Below are 21,065 nucleotides of genomic sequence, written 5' to 3'. Positions count from 1 at the left end.
CATTATTTTTGTTATTGAGTCTGCCAAAAAACCCTACAAATATACATTCCAATTATTTGGATGTGAATCTGCATATTTAATTGTCTTTCCTAAAGTTAATTACATATTTTAGGGGGAAAGTGTCAGTGCGGCCACTGACACCTTACACCCGGTGCAGGGCAGACACACAGGGGTGGGGCACAGGGACCCCGAGAGAGCTGCGGGCTCCTGTTTGCTCCCCGGGGGGAGGCCCGTGTAGCGGATCCCGGTGGCTGCCGCCGGCCACGCCAGCCAGCCGGCAGCGGGGGAGGGCGCTTGGCCTAGGAGCGAGCCCAGCGCAGCCGGAGGATCCCGCCCGCCCCATGCCGGCGTAGGGGGGCGGGGTTCCCGGCTGGCGCGGAAGCTCGGGCCACGTGGGTGCGGCAGGCGGCCGGGTTCGCTCGCGCACACACCATCGGAGCCTCTGGGAGCGCAGGAGCGGCGGGCGCGCGAGCAGTCCCCATGGCCCCTGCACAGGTCATCTGCGGCAAAGCCGCCTCCGCGTACGTACACCCCGGGGCTGGGGCGCGAGCCCTGCGGCGCGCGGGCCAGGCCGGCGGCCGCGAGTCCCTGCTGCAGCCCGGCAGCGCCCCTGTGGCACGTCTGGGTTTGCCCGCTGCAGCCCGGCCAGGCCAGCAGGGCATTGCTGCCTCTCCGCCCGGCTCCCCGGGGTGCCTGCTGGGTGCCCTCCGCGCACAGCCAGGCACGCTGCAAGGAGACGGTGCGGGACGGGAGACTGGCAGGGCGGGACTAAACCCAGCCTGTTCGCCTGGCCCAGCCGCTGGACTGGCCCTGGGCAAACGGAGCCCGCAGGGGCGCTGTTATTTCGCCGGGTCCCAGCACCCGGGCTCGAGCGGGAACCGCGCCACTGTTACTGCCAGCCCCGGGCCCCAGCCCCGCCAGCTAAGTCGGTTGACCCCGGCTCTGACTCGCTTCCGCGTGTTTGGGGTTGGGTTTTTTTGGCAGGGTTAGATGCGGGTGGGGTGTGCTTTGTTATTGTCCCATGAAGTGTGATGTACAAGAGCAAACACTATTACATGGGATTTTTTTTTTAAATGTTGGCCAGTCTTGAGCCTTCCAGGGCCAGGATGGGTCCCTGCGTAGACAGGATGGTTTCTGGTAAATTCCCCTGCCACTCACGCCCCCGCTGCCTGTCTCTCTTGGCTTGGCGGCTGCTGTGCTGCAACCACTGCTTATGTTTCTCCTAACACTGTGACAGTCACTGTTACCTTGTGCTCTTCTCCCCCCAAATGTTGGTTCCATCCATCTGTTGTCTTTCATGATGTATTTAGATTGCATGTGTTCTAGGGTGGGGACCATATGCCCACTGTACATGTTACGTGTGTACAGTGCCTAGCACAATGGGGTCTAGAAGTGCTATTGCAATTCATATAATAATCATAATGGGTCCAACCTGGTGTTGTCTAGTAGGGTCCATAGATTCATAAATAGTAAAGCCAGAAGGGACTGATCTCTCATATAGCACAGTCCATAGAACTTCCCCAAAATAATCCCTGGAGCATATCTTTTTACTTCCCTGTTTATGCATCCCAGGATCACATTAGCTCTTTTGGCCACAGCATCACACTGGAAGCTCACGTTCAGTTGATTATCCACCATGGCCACCATGTCTTTTTCAGAGTCGCTGCTTTCCAGGATAGAATCCCCCATCCTGTAGGTCTGGCCTACATTCTTTCTTCCTAGATGTATGGATTTACCTGTATTAAAACACTTTGTTTGCTTGTGCCCAGTTTACTAAGCAATCTAGATAGCTCTGAATCATTGATCAGTCTCTTCATTATTTACCACTTCCCCAATTTTTTTGTCATCTGCAAACTTTATCTGTGATGATTTCATGTTTTCTTCCAGGTCATTGATAAAAATGTTGAATAGGATAGGGCTAGGAACCACACCCTGTGGGACCCCACTGGAAACAGACTTGCTCCATAATGATTCCCCATTTACAGTTACATTTTTGAGACCTATCAGTTAGCCAGTTTTTAATCTATTTAATGTATGCCATGTTAATTTTATATAGTTCTAATTTTTTAATCAAAATGTTTTGCAGTCAAAGAAGTTTAAGGACATTACATCAACACTATTAATGTTATCAACCAAACTTGTAATTTCATCAAAAAACATATCGTTAGTTTGACAGGATCTATTTTCCATAAACCCATGCTGATATGCATTAATTGCATTAACAACCTTTTAATTTGTTATTAATCGAGTACCATATCAGCTGCTCCATTATCTTGCCCAGGATCGATGTCAGGCTGACAGGCCTATAATTACCCAGGTCATCCCGTTTCCCTTTTTAAAAATTGGCACATTAGCTTTCTTCCAGTCTTCTGGAATTTCCCCAGTGCTCCAAGACGTATTGAACAAAAAAAGCAACATTAATAAAAACTCTTGCATGCAAGTTATTTGGGTCTTCTGATTTAAAGATGTCTAACTTTAGTAACTTCTGTTTAACATTCTCCAGAAATACTAGTGGTGTCCAATTAAATTAGGCTTGAATAAAGACTGGGAGTGGATGGGCCATTACACAAAGTAAAACTATTTCCCATTCTTATTCCCCCCCTCCCCCCCAGTTCCTCACATCTCCTTGTCAATTGCTGGAAATGGGCCATTTTCATTACCACTACAAACAGTTCTTTTTCTCTTCTCCTGATAATAGCTCACCTTAACTGATCACTCTCCTTATAGTGTGTATGGTAACACCCATTGTTTCATGTTCTCTGTGTGTGTGTGTATATATATCTTCCTACTGTATTTTCCACTACATGCATCCGATGAAGGGGGCTGTAGTCCACGAAAGCTTATGCTCAAATAAATTTGTTAGTCTCTAAGGTGCCACAAGTACTCTTGTTCTTTTTGCGGATACAGACTAACATGGCTGCTACTCTGAAACATATCCAAGTGAGTTAGTGGCAGAGTTGGAACTCTGGAGTTCCAGTTTCTTAGTCTCTTGTGCAGTCCATTACACCATGCTGCATCATAGTAATGGCACTCTGAAAGTCAGCGTTCTGAGAATTTTACACTTAATGCCTGCAGAATCTACTGGTAAAACTGGAGAAGTTTGCATGTTGTTACTGCTGCAGACTTCTCTTACCTTTGGCACAGAAACGGGTCCTGAATTGTAGCAGATCCTCATGGGCCATAGTTGTTGCAGATATAAACTGATTTATATGTCTCTGAAAAGAGTGGAGTACTTAAAATAATTCTGCTGGTGTCTAGTTTGATACAGTGGGTACTTTTTTGCCCTGTGTGCATTAACGAAAATGATCATAATAGAGTATTCATCTGAAAGATCAAACCTGCTAATTTTATTAGCAATATGTTTTGCACTTGTAGTTGATAAATCTGCTAGAAAAACTTTGATTACTGCATGTTATTTGTATTACAGTAGCAACTAGACTGAGATTGGGACCCCACTGTGCCAGGTGCTGTCCCAATACTTAGTAAGAGGCAGTTTCTTCCCTGAAGAGCTTATAATCTTAAATAAAAAAGGCAGACAAGAGTGGTAGAAAGAATTATTCCCATTTTACAGATGGTAAATGAAATCATAGAAAGTCTAAATGACTTGCCAAAGGTTACACTGGACATCTGTAGCAGAGCTGGGAAATGAATGCAGCTCTCCTGAATTTCTGTCCAGTGCCTTACCACAGGACCTACCCTCCCAACCTATGCCAAAAAAGACCAGCAGCCCTTTTTGTCATAGCTCAAACTGTGTGCTCCTGTAGTCTGTTAGTACAGTAAGACAAAATTGAGGACTTCCATTTTGAGGTATTGATCTCACTAAGCACATGGCTGCTATTGAATTCTTCTTTGTATTTTGCAATCAAAAGAGGCTGCTTTATATCACTGCCTTTTGTTCTATTTTGATGCACAAGAGTAGCTATCTAAGAAAATACAGTTACACCCTGTAGCACAGCTCCACTCCAGTGTAAGAGGTGAGTGCTGACAGTTCAGAGGAGAGATGTTAAAAGTCCTGACTGTTTGCAGCAAATGACTAAGTCACTTGTCCTAACTGAGCTATCAGCAGTGTTTCACAGATTGTAAGGCCTGAAGGAACCATTAGATCTGATTTGACCTGTATATCATAGGCCGTGGAATTTCATCCAGTTACCCATTTATTTTGTGTTGCCCAGTATTTTGTGCTTGTCTACAGCATGACTTGTGTTTGGCTAGACTGTATTTTCCAGAAAGGCGTCCAGTCTTGATTAGAAGGCATCGAGAGATGGAGAATATACCACTTCCCTTAGTAATTTGTTCCAGTGGTTAATCACCCTTAGTAGAGAGATAAGGAGGGTAAGGTAATGTATTTTATTGGACAAACTTCAGAAGATATTACCTCACCCACCTGGGACCAGTACGGCTACAACAACACTGTCAGTCACTCTTACTGTTTATTTAAAAAATGAAGTGCCTTTCTTTTTTTTATTTTGTCTAGGTTTAAAGCTACATGTATATGGGGCAACTGCTCCTCTTAACCAGCCTGTGAAAAGAATGAAAAGCGCAAATTACCCTGCCACACTTTATAAATGGGCTTCCAGCCTAATTGATTTTCCAGGAGCAATATGGAAAATAATTGCAGTTGTACATGCAAACAGCTCTCCTCCCTCCCAATTCCCCTGCTCCTGTCATGAGTTTGGTCAAATGTAGCAAAACCAGTAGAATACATTCCGGGATGGAAGGGACCAGATTTTAGCTAGAATTTTTCAAATGAAGGAGATTGAGGGAAGTGACTCTGTATCTTTTAACATTCTCTTTCTCCTCTGGATCCTATAGAGAAATGCTATATCAAAGGATTCTGATCACTCTTGAGATGGGACAAAGTTCAGGAATAGAAGTGTCTTGAGGCAATCAAAAACATGTAATCTCAGGTCTAGTAAAGGTCTGTCAATAGAAGGAGGTGTGTGGGTGGGTGTTTTTCCAGGATTTTTTACAAGAGGCAATGATTGTTTATGTATAGGGAACTTCTACCACAGCTTGCAAAGTCAGGATTGTGTATGGTGATGTGTGTGCAATAATCACTTAATTTTTGTAATGTCGTGGCTTTACCCTTTTATCAGGGAAAGAGTCCATTTGGAGGTCATTCAAATATTTACAGACTAGGAGAATCAGATGACAGCTACACAATTCTGTTTTTAATGGAAGTTCCTAAGTACAGTGAATGTGAAAAAGGTGAGCTGAAAGTCAAAAGGACACTCAACTCAGTTTTTGAAAAAATCAAAGTAGTTTCAGGTATTACACCTGCCTTGCAATCTCCCTTCCAATTATTTTGGTTTTTAGAATAAAATTTTCTTCTTTTTAAATGTCTTTATCTGCTTAGTTGCTGTGTGAAAGACCCCATACAACCACCAGGGGAAACCAATTTTATGGGGCGGTAGTGAATCTAACTGTTCTCAACGTGCTGGCAAAAGCACAAAGGAAATTAATTAATCTGTTAGGTTCAGTAATTTTAGGTGTTGTTTGTAAAACCATAGTAAGTGGAAAAATTCAGGCAGTGGGGGGGAGAGGGGGGGACAGTTATTTAAGTTAAAAATCCCCCTGAAAGATTACCTGACTATTTCTGGCCCTCTCCCAATAAAATAGGCCTTAATGCCCAGGGTTGTGTGTGAAGTATTGTTTTGTGCCCAACGGATGCAGACATTTGTCTGAAATTTCTGTGTCTAGTTCATTCCCTCTGAAGCATCTGGCATGGGCCACTGTTGGAAGACACGATACTAGGCTAGATGGACCATTTGTCTGACCCAGTATGGCCGTTCTTATGTTCTTAGTTAGGTATGACTCTCCCATTTCAAATTCAGTGCTAGGTTTTACTGCAGGATGTGGAGGAGGGACAGATGGGCTGTAAAATGGCCCCACTTTAAACAATAAATAATTGATGGCTAACGAGAAGGGCAGGGATAATGTTTTAAAAACATCTGGGAATAGTAACTAACAACGTTTTTAGTAGTTGTATTGACATACTTCCCTGGAATGAAGGTGCTCTGAATGTAATTCAAAACAAATGCTCAGAACTAATTTCCTTAATCATTTTCTCTTGGGATCACTCCGGACTAGGGCTCATCATTTGTGTTTGAAATCACTTCAAAACTCAAGCTTTATCTACACTGAGCTTGTTTTGAAAACAAACTTGTTGTAACTGTTTAGTTCCACCTGTGCAGACTTGTACGTTGCGAATGAAATACTGGCCAGATTGGCAAAACTCCCATTTAGTTCAGTGGGACCAGGATTTCACCCTGGGTATAACTTTGTTTTTGTTTGTTTGTTCTTTTAAAACACCATGCTTTAGTCTTGTCTTTGTAGGGATATGACCAGGTAAACAGATGGCATCTAAACTGTGTTAGTACTGTCGTTTTTATAGTATGGAAGGCCCCAAACATTTCAGGAGGTTGGGTTTCTTATTTTCGGCTTTTGCATCTTGCCGTCTACCTCCCTGTTTTCCTCAGGTTTTTTTTCCTGACCCCTCCCCTGTGGTGTAGAAATCATCTTGAAATTAGTTTGATTTCTCAGCCTTTTCAACCCAGTACATGAACTTCCCCTCCAAGGTGCCATTTGGTCCGTAGAGTTAAAATTGTTCATGCTTCCTGTGGTGGGACAGATTAAATCAATCATGGTTCCGTAGTCCAGCAGAAAACCTTGCAGGCACTGTTCCCATGCATAGCACAACTATGATAATTTGAGACAGCCTCAATTATAACTTCTGAAGACATTCAAGGCCATGTCTGCATTCGAAGCCTTGTTATGCTGGCAAACCCTCCTAATGTAGATGCAGCTTTACTGGCAGAAATGTCCTTTTGGTGGTATATACTAGTTCCCTGAGCAAAATAAGCGATACAGGCAAATTAACTTCTTTGCTGGTATATCTGAATCTACCTTAGGATTTTTGCCAGCATGGATGTGCTGGCAAAAAATCACACTCCTAACCAACATAGCTATGCTGGCAAACCTTTTTAAACATAGACCGGGCCAAAAGCTATGCTCCGAACTGAACAGCAATCAGGCCTTTTAGAAGTGAACAGCCTCCTCCTGAAGAGTAGCTATCTGCTTCCAGGGAGGAGAGACTAAGCCCTGGTCTACACTGCGGGGAGATCAATCTAAGTTACGCAACTTCAGCTACGTGAATAACATAGCTGAAGTCGACTTACGTGGTGTCTTCACCACGGTGATTCGACTGCTGCCGCTCCCCCGTTGACTCTGCCTGTGCCTCTCGCGGCGCTGGAGTACAGGAGTCGATGGGAGAGGGCTCGGGGGTCGATTTATCGCGTCTAGACTAGACGTGATAAATCGATCCCCGCTGGATTGATCGCTCCCCACCGATCGGGCGGGTAGTGTAGACATATCCTTAGTGACATGCCCAAGATCACATAGTGAATTGGGGTAAAGCTGCTGGTGGGCCGTGCCGGTTTGTTTATCTGGAGCGTCCGCATGCACGGAGCCCCGCAACTCCCACTGGCTGCGGTTCACTGTTCCCGAACAATGGGAGCTGCAGGAAGCGGCATGGGCATGGTTCGCTGTTCCTGGCCAATGGGAGCTGTGGGAAGTGGCATGGGCTGAGGGACGTGGGCTGCAGGGCTCCGTGCCTGCAGACGCTCCAGATAAACAAACCGGCCTGGCCCGCCAGCGGCTTTACCCTGATGGGCTGGGAGCCAGAGGTTGCCGACCCCTGTTCTAATCCCAGGTTCTGTCCCCTGGGTTAGTGCTCTCCCTCTGTCTGAGAACTACCAGCCTGAGTGCTTCCACTGATCGCACCTGGTGCAGTGTGGCATGGTGTGATGGCCTCTTAGCTAGGCAGGACACAGGCCATTTAGGGTTTTACAGGTAAAAATCAACATCTAAAATTCCTCCTGGAAACCCACAGGCAGCCAGTACCAGATCACAAAGCACCAGTGCAATGTGCTTGTGGTGGATGCCCTGTTTAATAAGCAGGCTTCTCCATTCTGCAGCTGTTTCAGTGCTCAAATTCATTTAAGAGCTAACCCCAAGCATAGAGCACTTTGCAGCAGTCAGAGCTCGAGGTGGCAATGATGTGAATTACCATTACGAGATGTGCCTCCGAAAGAGAAAGTTTCAATCTCCTGGTCAGACAGAATGATAAAGAAGTCCTCCCAACCACTTCTGAAACCTGATAATCAACGGTAATTGGGGAATCCAATCAGATCCCCAGTTAGTGAGCAAAAACTCTCAATTAGAGGGGGTAGACATCTTCTGGAGGATTGGGGAAAGAAACAGCACCTCTACTCTCTCTGGATGGGGCCTTAGCTGTCTTGCTGTCATACATGTGCCAGTTTTCACACAAACACCAGGAAAGGTGCTTAACTGTGTTATCTGACTCGAAAGATACAAACATACAGCACTGAGTTATCAGAATCTTGATGATCCTGTAACTTCTGCTCCCTCACTACCTAGCCTAGCTACTCATACAGTATCGTGGTGATGTGAGGTTTGTATGAGCATCTCCTAATTTTAGTGAATTATTTTCCTCCTCTTTAAAAGATTTTTAAAAGCACTCTCACCCATTCCCTTCGGTTTTTCTGGCAGTCACTTCCGTGCAGGGGAGTGTCGTTTATAACTAAAGTCACATAACTTTGGAGCTGAATACTTTGAGCATATATACTTAGGGCTACATCCTGTCCTTGACTTGTGTGTGCCCTTGACACATGCGATATGGGAGTGAGCTTGTGGAGTGGACATAGTATATGGCTCTTAATGCCAAAGTAGTAAGGCTACTGCAAAATATCTCTAGTTCAAAGTGAACTGCAGAGTGTCTTGGTTTTTGTTTTTAAAAGCAAAATAATTCCACATAAATAATAATATATTTCAAAACAGAGCCCTCAGTCGATAAGAGCTGTTTTTTCCAAATATTTTTTTAAAATGTATTTATTTGTAATTCCAAATTTCTTACAGCTGATCCTTGTTATCGTTTTCTTTCTTAAATAAACTTCATTATGTGTGGCTTTTACTTTTGCTTGCAACCAAAACAATGCAGTTGCTTTTTAGCAAACACTAGATGGCTGCCTAACAAATGACTTTGTGTGTGTGTGTGTGTGCGCGCTTAGAGAGCAGTAGGAACTGGCACTCCATTGAGTTTTCTCATGTTACTTTCTTGCTATAGAGGAAAATGGAGCTAATCTTTATTATTTTTAATGAATACAGTATGAGTTGAGGTAAGCCATGGCTCCTGATTCTGTATTGAATGAATGAATACCACAATATTCACTAAGTTTTCAGTGAGAGTTGGATTGGGTCCTAACTTTACAAAGTTGACAGATCTGCACTGAAGACTTCTAAAGTACAGTATATTTTACAGTTTAGATCCTGGTTTGTCACATGCTTAAGCACATGTATGTAGGAGTAATCCAATTTGGATGACTACTTGGATGTGCAAAATTAAGCTCTTGCATTTTTGCAGGATCAGGACCCGAGCTGTTTGCCAGATCAGTAATTTACCACACACTGTGTTAGCTTAATGACTTTCAAAGCATTTCGGGGTTCATGGGTATCGTACACACACTTTGTTTCCAACAAAAGTAATCTCAGGGGTGTTTCCTTTAACAAGCGTGTATCTTTAAAATACTTTCATATTTATCAGTAGTAAGCTGATTATGCAATATTTAGCTGCTTTATAAAGCTAAAATGGGATTATAATAAAGCATAGCTCTTATATAACATTTTTTTAATCAGTAGATCTCAAAGCACTCAAAGGGGGTCCGGCTTTTTATCCAGATGGGGAAACTGAGGCACGGAGTGGTGAAGTGACTTGCCTAAGGTCACCGACCAGGCCAGTGCTTAAGCCAGGAATAGAACCCAGGTCTCCTGAATGTCCCAGTCCAGTACACTATCCACTGGGACACACTGCCTTATTAGATTAGGGTGGCTGGTTGCTTGTATAATCTTAGTCTTATAGTTGTTATAGCATCTTTAAAGGTTCATAATCCGTACCTGCAAACAGTCTCATGTATAACATCCCCAGAGTGGGGATGAATGTTCATTTTGATTTTCTTAGGATTTTATATTGCCACCCTTCACTGGAGGATCTGAGTGACTCTAAAGCTCAGCCTTTCTAAAATCAGCGTTTCATTCTGTGGACACAACTCATGGCACCTGGATCTCAGGGCACCCACAATCAGGGGAACAGCCATCTAAATAAGTGCAATTTCAAGTGTAATTAACTGTGCCAGCAGCATTTTTGTTACTATGATAGCACCTAGAGACCAGGGCCCAGTTGTGCTAGGCACTGTCCTGGCATAAACAAGAGACAGTGCCTGTCCCAAAGAGCCTACAGTCTCAGTGTACATATAGGCACAGGGGGCTCAAACAGATGAAGCACAAGGAAATAAGATGTTACTGATCAGCCTGAAAAACTGCCACAACAGACCAGTACCTAACCGTTGTTGAGTGTTTTGTAAGCGTCACAGTTGGTAATGGAGGCTGTGTTGAGACCTGCATGAAAGCCAGGTCCTAGAACAGTTATTTTAAAAGTGGGATGAAAACAAAACTCTTATACTAAAGTCTCCTGTTGAGAGACTTTGTAGAGTTCAGCCAGAAATGTACAGCGGCAGTCAAAAAAGCGAACAGAATGGGAATCATTAAGAAAGGGATAGATAATAAGGCAGATAATATCCTATTGCCTCTATATAAATCCATGGTATGCCCACATCTCGAATACTACGTGCAGATGTGGTTGCCCCATCTCAAGGATATATTGGAATTGGAAAAGGTTAAGAAAAGGGTAACAAAAATGATTAGGGGTATGGAACAGCTTCCATATGAGGAGAGATTAATAAGACTGGGACTTTTCATCTTGGAAAAGACATGACTCATGGGACATGATAGAGGTCTATAAAATCATGACTGGTGTGGAGAAAGTAAATAAGGAAGTGTTATTTACTCCTCATAATACAAGGACTAGGGGTGACCAAATGAAATTAATAGGCAGCAAACAAACAAAAGGAATTATTTTTTCACACAACACCCAGTCAACCTGTGGAACTCCTTGCCAGAGGATGTTGTGAAGGCCAAGACTCTAACAGGGATCAAAAAAGAACTAGATAAGTTCATGGAGGATAAGTTCATCAATGGCTATTAGCTGGGATGGTGTCCCTAGCCTCTGTTTGCCAGAAGCTGGGAATGGGCGACGGGATGGATCACTTGATAATTACCTGTTCTGTTCATTCTCTCTGGGGTACCTGGCATTGGCCATTGTTGGAAGACAGGATACTGAGCTAGATGGAGCTTTGGTCTGACCCAGTATGGCCGTTCTTATGTTCTTAAATTCAGCCAGACCCTTGGGTGCACCTGAGCTCCTGCAACTTTTCCACTCTCTGCTTGATCTCAGAGGCAACATCAGGCTGGTTTGTTCCCCTCTGGTGCAAGTTAGAACAGCCTTAAGGGTGATTCCAACCAGCCCAAGTTGCAGGAGTGCAGTACACTCTGGTCATGCCTCTTCTTGCCTCTGGCATCCCTTGGGTTGGGGCTAAGCTGGTGGCATAGTGCTGGCTCCACTGGCTTTACATCACCCTGGAATTCCCTTCTGCAGCAGGAATCCCATGCTGCCATATTGGATGAGCTCCTTTCCATTTCTGCCGTGGAAGTGGGGCATTGGAGCTGGAGCAGGGGCTCAGGCTCTGGCCCCACATGATCACGTATCTGAGACTTAGCAGGGTTCCTCTTAATGGTGACCTTGTCCCTGATTATTTTATTTAGTGTTTTTCCTGTAACACCCATCACCATGGTATCTGAGCACTTCACAGACATAAACAAACTGACTCTCGCAACAGCCCTGTCAGCTAGGGAAGTGCTGTTGCTAGTTTGGGAACTGCAGCAGCCTTCTTCTGTCCAGTATCATATCCATGGCCGTAGACACATCTAGAATGGAGTTCTGTGTGTTTAACCCATCAGATGTTTGGCGCCCACACAGACCTCCCTCATGGGAAAACTGTGGATTGATCATAAACGTATACTTAGTGAGAAGTAGCTACTAGGCAGGCCTAGCAAAACCCTGAGTATACCACGTGAATCACCTGTAAACTGAAACCTTAAATTTTTTCCCCAGCATCTGGATGAAGGACTAAAGTCCTAGGCCATGAAGTTTGTTGTTGGTCTTGGTAGCTTGGCAGTCATGAGTAACTGGGGTACTCATCCTTATTACCAGTAGCTGTACACTTAGGCCAGATACTCACCTAATTCCCATTGATTTCTGTTTAAGTTAGTTACCTGAATACCTTTGAGGGTCTGGGCCTTAGAAACCTCCTTATATTTTTGACTTGCTTTAGACTATTCTGATCATTCTCTCCCATGAAACAGGTTGGTACGGTACTGAAAGGAGTGGGCTGCAGACAGGTGTAATCGTACATTTTGGGGTAGGGAGTCAACACGCCCCGGTGACTGTCTGCAATTTCAATTACATGCTTTAAACCTTTTTATTTTTCCTGTGTCTTTTGAGTGCCATGCAACTGATGTGAGGGTGAGAGAACGTAGAAGTATAGGGTGGGATTTTCAAAAGCCCAATTTCTTGGTTAATTTCTGTTTTTTTCCCCCTCTCACCCCAGGCAAATAAGAGAGAGACTGAAGACTCAAGTTGCTCAGATGAAGGAGAGAGTCCCTGGATTCAGACCAGGGCTTGCAATTTTGCAGGTATTGTTGCCTTCTTTAAAAACAAAAAAACAAAAGAAAAAGCCCTTTTGCTCTATAATGCTAATTGTAAGACCATGGAAAACTGATTGTCTTCACCTGAAACTACTCAGCAAAATAATGCTTTAAAACAAAAATTCCCACTGAACACAATATAGCAATGTGATTACACTGCTCTACAGCCAAAATGCTTCTGAAATAAATGTAGTCAAACTTTACTAATTCTGGGTCACTGAGAACGAAAATGATGCTTAAAATTGTTGATTGGCTCTAGTTTTCAAGATATGCTATTGGGTCAGTATATACGACCCTTGACTTGGGAATGGCGGAGGATAAGTGAGTTATAAAGGAAAGTGATCTCAATTTAAACCAGAAATGACTAAAATACATCTTTGACTGGATCTATGAATAAATCTATGACTGGGTTTGGACAGTACTTGCTTTTTAGGCAAAACAATGAATGATGCAATCTGAAGCTGGTATTGCGTCACACAGGATATGAATTACATCATGTTATTCGTAGAAGTCATGGATGATGCAATCATAACGAAGCTTACATCACTCTGCTGAACAAATTGCCCTATATCAGCTCTAGAAATCATACAGTGTCGTGCTCTCTTATTTGTCAGTGTTTGATTTTGCAAAGGGACACGTTTCTGTTTAGCCAAAGTGAGCAGAGATGCCTCGTACTTGTGTGAACAGTGCAGATAACTTCTGCTATGTTTGTGGTGAAGTGACTTTTGCATCACAAAAGCGCAGTATAACCACTATGGTTAAGAGAGCCTATCACCTTTATTTTGGCTGCAAAATTGGAGATCAGGACAAGAGGTGGGCCCCACACATATGCTGCAACACTTGTGCAACAAATCTTCGCCAGTGGTTGAACAGGAAAAGGAAATCTATGCCTTTTGCAGTGCCAATGATTTGGAGAGAGCCAACAGATCATACCAGCAATTGTTACTTCTTCATGGTGCCTCCAGTTGGGAAAGGTGTGTCGAAGAAAAAGTGGACTGTGCGTTATCCAAACATTCCATCAGCTATACGCCCAGTACCCCACGGAGAAGGACTGCCGGTTCGTGATGCACCAGAATCATTCTCACTTGAGTCAGACGAGGAAGAGGAAGAGGATGAAACTTCTGGTCCTGAACCATCAATGTCACAGGACCCACATTTTCTCCCATCCTCCTCCTCTGAACCACACCTCATAACACAAGGTGAACTGAATGACCTTGTCAGGGATTTGGAACTAGCCAAGAGTAAGGCAGAACTGTTGGGCTCCAGACTACAGCAGTGGAATCTCCTGGCAGGTGATGTTAGGGTTTCCATGTTCCGTGACCGTCAAAAGGATCTTGTCCCATTCTTCTTCATGGAAGGTGATCTTGTAGCCTGCAACAACATCGATGGTGTGATGGCAGCCCTCAACATCGTTCACGATCCAGATGAGTGGAGACTGTTCATTGATTCATCGAAGACGAGTCTTAGAGCTGTTTTACTGCATAATGGCAATGTTTTGCCATCAATTCCAGTTGGTCATGCAGTCCATATGAAGGAAACCTATGACAACATGAAACAACTTTTGAGGTGCGTAAACTATGACCAACATCAGTGGCAGCTTTGTGGCGATTTGAAGGTTGTTGCACTCTTGCTTGGTCTGCAGACTGGATACCCAAAGTACTGCTGTTTTCTCTGCGAATGGGATAGTCGTGCAAGAGATTCCCACTACATCAAGAAAGATTGGCCACTCCGACAGTCATTGGAGTCTGGGAGGAAAAGTGTTCAGCATCCACCAGTTGTTGAATCAAGCAAGATTTTGTTACCACCCTTACACATCAAGCTGGGTCTGATGAAGAACTTTGTCAAGGCCATTGACAAAACACAAGCAGCTTTCAAGTACCTCCGTGGAAAATTTCCAAGGTTAAGTGAAGCTAAGATAAAGGAAGGTGTCTTTGTTGGTCCTCAGATTCGTGAACTTCTTCGAGATGATGCATTTGACCATGCACTGCGTGGCAAGGAAAAGACGGCATGGAAAGCCTTCCAGTTAGTGGCAATAAATTTTCTCGGAAACAACAAGGCAGACAACTACAGGTTGTTGGTGGAAAACCTCCTCAAGGCATACAAAAGCCTTGGTTGCAACATGTCACTAAAGATACATTTTTTGCGCTCTCATCTAGATTTTTTTCCACCGAACTGCGGAGCAGTGAGCGACGAGCACGGCGAGCAATTTCACCAGGACATTGCAACAATGGAGAAACGCTATCAGGGCAAATGGAGCCCATCAATGCTTGCAGACTATTGCTGGACAGTGACAAGAGATGCTCCATTTAATGAATACAAGAGACAAGCCAAGAAGCGCCGAGTAGACACTGAATAGGACTAAACTATGTACATAATAGTTTTTTGCCTTTTGTTTCATAATAAAATTTATTTATATAACCCTTTTGCTGATTTTTAAAGTGTTACATAAACAGGACAGGTGAAATATTATCCTGTAAAGCAACCATAAACACATGAAAAGACCTAGGTTTACAATTTATGATTAAAACTCTACTATCTACACAATATACATAGACATAAAATGTAAAAACTTAAATATCTTAGAAACAGTAGCCAATCAGTTGTTTTAATTGTCATATTTGAATTCAGCACATCAAAATACATAATAAATAGCACATTTTATCTCTGAAGCAGACGACTTCTCAAAAATTGTAGACCAGTGTTATCTGTGTGTCTGTTACTGGTGCCCAAGAAAAGTCGTTCCCCCCCCCCCCCCCAAAAAAAACCCTCTGACCTTCCCCCTCAATCTGGATTGATTTGTTTTCATTATCCTTCTTTTAATGTGGAAACACTTCACAAGTATAGACTGCTACTAATAGCAAACCTCGCTAGTAGACTCTGTTTCATGTCTTTTTACCTTATATGACCCCCAAGGTACACCAGCTCTTGTAATTCCCACAAACATAGGTTGTTGCATCAGAAATCAACTTAATGATGTGAAGAGTATTTGGGTGATTGACTCAGTTCTTGCTGCTAGGGAATGTGAAAGAGAATCTAACATGAAAAAGTTTAGTTACTGTGAATGCAACAAAATTCTGCAAGCTGTAGTCTGGCTTTTCCATGGCACCCATCCAAACATAAAAGCCATCCTGCAACCCCAAATGGGAATATTAGCATGAGTAAAAGTGCAGGCCTATATATTTGGCAGAATGCAGTGTCTTCTATTGCCCTTGTGAAAAATTGAAGTTGTCTGGTCAGAAGCATTTTTCAATCTCAAATTGAGTAGCATAAAGAGCAGCTGTCATGTCACAGGAATGAACGTTGTGGGTGGAGATAATTGATGGGATTTGAAATGAATGCTTACAGAAGTGGTCTCTGTCCTTGTCCACCCTCATTTATCTCTTGAAGAGCTCTCCTCTGCCATTGTCTGTCAGTTCTAGCAATCAGACTGTTATGTTGCACACACTGTACACAGAATGCTCTTCTCTTTCACTCCAAGGAGCTGATAAGGATCTTAAATGTTATGTATGAAGAACTTCAGTCCTTTCTATTAGAAATTATAGAATATCAGGGTTGGAAGGGACCTCAGGAGGTCATCTAGTCCAATTCCCTGCTCAAAGCAGGACCAATCCCCAACTAAATCATCCCATCCATGGCTTTGTCAAGCCTGACCTTAAAAACCTCTAAGGAAGGAGATTCCACCACCTCCCTAGGTAACCCATTCCAGTGCTTCACCACCCTCCTAGTGAAAAAGTTTTTCCTAATATCCAACCTAAACCTCCCCCACTGCCACTTGAGACCATTACTCCTTGTTTTGTCATCTGCAACCACTGAGAACAGTCTAGATCCATCCTCTTTGGAACCCCCTTTCAGGTAGTTGAAAGCAGCTATCAAATCCCCCTCATTTTTCTCTTCTGTAGACTAAATAATCCCAGTTCCCTCAGCTTCTCCTCATAAATCATGTGCTCCAGCCCCCTAATAATTTTTGTTGCTCTCCACTGGACTCTTTCCAATTTTTCCACATCCTTCTTGTAGTGTGGGGCCCAAAACAGGACACAGTGCTCCAGATGAGGCCTCACCAATGTCGAATAGAGGGGAATGATCACGTCCCTCGATCTGCTGGCAATGCCCCTACTTATACAGCCCAAAATGCCGTTAGCCTTCTTGGCAACAAGGGCACACTGTTGACACATATCCAGCTTCTTGTCCACTGTAACCCCTAGGTCCTTTTCTGCAGAACTGCTGCCTAGCCACTCGGACCCTAATCTGTAGCGGTGCATGGGATTCTTCCGTCCTAAATGCAGGACTCTGCACTTGTCCTTGTTGAACCTCATCAGATTTCTTTTGGCCCAGTCCTCCAATTCATCTAGGTCCCTCTGTATCCTATCCCTACCCTCCAGCGTATCTACCTCTCCCACCAGCTTAGTGTCAACTGCAAACTTGTTGAGGGTGCAATATAAAGCCCTACTGAGGGTGGCTGAATTATCTGCCTCTTTATCTTTATCCGTCAACCAAAGTACAAACCTCTTCACCAACTGGGGCACAAAAGTAGCTGACCTCTGTACACTGCAATCACCTGGCTTCAGATAACGTCCTGACACTTTCATTTTGGCTGTTCCAGACTGAAGGATTGAAGCAGAATTGTACAAAACCACTTGTTAATTTGAAAGCTATTTATCAGGCTCACTCGCCAGAAGAACATCCCCCAAACATCTGGAAGACTTAAGTTCATTCTTCAGATTATTAGCAGCTTGGATAGCATCAGCTAGTGTTACTGCACTGCATAGCACACTGATAGACTAGCCTTGTCCATGCTGTGCATGGTAAGAAATTGCAGGCCATAGTGTTTTGTAATCTTGCCGGTAATTTGCTACTGGAATAGCTTGTAGTTTCTATATCTGAATGAAGTAGGGCTTTATGTTTTTGTAGCAGCTTGGCCAGGAGAAGAGCTTCTTTGTTATACATAGGATAATTATCTATCTTTCAATCAGCTGATAAAGTGCAGTGTCATAAGGTGGCTGTATTGTTGGAGTGTAACTAGATGGTTTTGCTTTAAGATTTGTTTTACTCGAGTAGGAAGAAAGGCATGTTGAGTGGTAAGCTGCATCCTTGCCAATCAAGTCTTCCACAGATGTCTGCGCAACATGTCATCATCTCCTTGTTGAAGTGCTGCATCTCTTAGATTGGTTGCTTACTCAAATGTTTCTATTTTTAGAAATGTCTTATATTGTGTGTGTTTTTTCTCAAGCAAACAGTACAACAGAACCAGTAGTTGGAGGGCATGCTTGCTCCGATGGCTATAGAAGCAGGTGACCATGATGCTCTCTGATCAGATTCAGAGTCTGTTTTCTTTCTTGGGTTCAGCACAACTGTGACATGCTAAATTCATATTGTGTATTTCTGAAAGCAACTCCTATGTTAGGGTGTTGATGGCACATCATGTAAACGAGAAAACTCATCCAGTAGCCACCAGTACAATTCATCTCTCCTGGCTTCTGCTGCCAGCATCACAGACTTCTGTCCAGCTCTGGTGGCTTTTGACAGTTTTGCATTCTTTTGAATTTATTGACAAATCACACATTTTTCACTTTTTTTTTTTTTTATGTGGAGAGTCTTTTTTTTTCTTTTTTGATGTAAGCCTTAAAGGGCTTGTATCCTCCATGTCTTCATATACTCTAACCTCTCTGTAGAGGTAAAATCGCCAAGTATATTGTTAACATTACTACCACCATTTTTCATTTTGTACAAGTATAAGATTTGTGCTAAATTAGAGACAAATTAGATCTATGTTAGTATCAAAAATGCCATTTTTGTTTATCAAGCACTTTTATTGAAGCCCAATATGAAGCTGTGTATTGTCATCTCTAACACTGATACTGACTTGTGGATAAGTGACACTAATTTAAAAACTAGTTTCTATACTATTTCAAACGCTAGTACTGTATGCATAGGCAATTACTAATTAAAACCTTCTACCAGGCAGATTAGCTGCTATGTTGTGTATACAAAAGCTTATAACTGGAGAAGCATTACCAGGAATTCACGTACCTTTATATCTACCCACTATGCAGTACAAACTGTGGGCATGCAATCTACTGCTGGTGCTCAGCCTACGGTGTGAGACTGATCTGGTCAGCAAATTTCAATTGAAAATATAGGAAACTATTCTAATCTCTTGTGAGATACTTTGACAGCTAAGAATATGCAATGTGAAAACATGTCATCTTAATATATTGCAAAATGTTGATATTTGCCATTTTCGCCACATGCTAAACAGCGTCATCATTTCTGGGGAAAAAAAACTTGCCTATGCAATGCCAATGAAAGTCTTTTAATACATTGTCATTTGATAGCTTTGAGCAATAAACACCACATTAAGGTGTTCAAATTAACTTAAACGTAAAAATCTGTAGTCAGTAATGTTGCAGTGTATTTGAAACTGCAAAAAATGATACTTTATTTTGGGGACCATTGTTTCACTTTGCCTACAGGTTTAGGGCGCCATTTGACAGCTCCACATCATATCTCATCTAAACATACATAAAATAAGATTTCAAATGATGTGGGTGTGTGTAGAGTGGTGTGTGTAGAGTTTACATACATGTAAATATGGCCCTTTATGGAGAATTGCCACACGCCTGTTAGTGAAGAATTCCTCACTGATGTACCTCAGCCCTGCATTGTCTCAGAGAAATTCAGCCCTCATGGTCCATTCAGTCCTTGGCCTTGCTGAGACTTACAAGGATGCTAGATGTGATGGTGGTTTCTATGGTAGGTTTACTAGACTGGTGCCACCAGCCTGTTTCACATAGTCTAGCAAACGGCATTTTACAGCTGCAAAACCCCATATCTATTAATAATCTCCTGAGCCATCTGTCTTGCAGCTGTTTGATTTAACAGTGCAGGGCGATTAATTGCAGGTGGGCAGGGAAACGCTTCCTGATCTGTGTAGATTCTCATGTATTTATCTCCATTTCATTAGGTTATATTGGATACTATACATGACCATTTTGTTCATGAACAAAATCTCAGGCTTTACACTGAAAGTAGAGTTTGAACATTCTCTTTCCCGCACTAAAAACAGGCGTTTTCTATTTCTTCATGTCTCCCACTACCACCGCCACATTTTCTTCCCTTCTGCCCCTACATGGAAATGCCCTTCCTAAGCTGGTCTGCAAAGCTGCTCCCCAAACAATACACTTCTTAAGATCCATTGCTGATGTAGCTTCTCTACAAGAAATTAGCCAGCTGTGGGAGTTGGGGGATATAGTTTGATAAAAATCAAGACAAGTGCCACTCATCACCATGGTCATTTTCCTTGTTTCCATGCCCCCCACCTTTCTTTAGACAGCAGGCTCTTCCAAGCAGGGACACTGTCTTTGTATAGGGCTGTCAGGTTTTGCTCCAGTAATACAAGTAATAATTATTGCCTGTTACAGCTTTATGTGGGGAGCAGAGTTAGCCATCTGTAATCCAATCATTAGGCAGCAGCATTTCTGGAGTTCGCCCTGTTGTCTACTGGAGTCTTGCCAGCTCTCCCTGATGTTATTCTTGCTACAGGGAGTCTTTCTTTGACAAATTAGGCTGGAGTATACATCCTGCTTTCTGAAGCCTGGCAGCTCTGTAATGACCTGATACCAAGAATTACAAGCTTGTGTCTCACGTCACTTTCTCTTACATTCTGTGCTTGGCTTTGGTTATTTACAGCACGATGGTGTTGGAAAACTATGTCAGTGGAGATTTTGAAAGAGACAAGTGGCATAAAATGCCCAATGCCCATTAGCTTGGGGCACCTTGCTGCCGTATATGCCTTTGAAAATCCATAAAAACGCACCCATATATATGTATACACTAGGGCTGTCAAATTATTAAAAAAAATCACAATCACAAGATTAAAAACAATAGTAGTGATTAATTGCAGTTTTAATCACACTATTAAACAATAATAGAAAACCAATTTAAATTTATTATACATATTTTTGGATGTTTTTCTATATTTTCAAATATATTGATTTCAATTACAACACGATGCAAAGTGTGAAGTGCTCACTTTATATTATGTTTTTATTACAAATATTTGCTTTGACTTTTTTTAAAATATTTTTTACAATGCATGAATGGGCATACGAATGTTTAGCATATCTGGGATGTAAATACCTTGCAACGCCGGCTACAACAGTGCCATGCAAATGCCTTTTCTCACTTTCAGGTGATGTAAATAAGAAGGGGATAGCTTCTTATTTGTTTACATTTATCTCCTGTAAATGTAAACAAACTTGTTTGTTTAGTGATTGGGTGAACAAGAAGCAGGACTGAGTGGACTTGTAGACTCTAAAGTTTTACATTGTTCTGGTTTTGAGTGCAGTTACGTAGAAAAAAAATTCTACATTTATAAGTTGCACTTTCAT

The 21,065-nt window shown here is 42.8% G+C and overlaps 1 protein-coding gene across 1 annotated transcript in view; it reads left to right on the top strand.

Moving 5' to 3' along the window:
- The first annotated feature begins 407 nt into the window (after positions 1–407).
- Positions 408–21,065, top strand: part of MTHFD1 (methylenetetrahydrofolate dehydrogenase, cyclohydrolase and formyltetrahydrofolate synthetase 1) — a 72,638-nt gene continuing 51,980 nt past the window's right edge. The window contains exons 1-2 of the mRNA XM_026654220.2: positions 408–521; positions 12,582–12,666. Coding sequence (XP_026510005.1) covers positions 481–521; positions 12,582–12,666 — 126 coding nt within the window. The 5' untranslated portion in view covers positions 408–480. The remainder of the gene's footprint in view (positions 522–12,581; positions 12,667–21,065) is intronic.

The sequence above is a fragment of the Terrapene carolina genome, unplaced genomic scaffold, assembly GCF_002925995.2.
Source record: "Terrapene carolina triunguis isolate 2854851 unplaced genomic scaffold, T_m_triunguis-2.0 Scaffold189, whole genome shotgun sequence".
Taxonomy (NCBI): Eukaryota; Metazoa; Chordata; order Testudines; family Emydidae; genus Terrapene; species Terrapene triunguis.
This window is presented reverse-complemented; position numbering and strand designations above follow the sequence as displayed.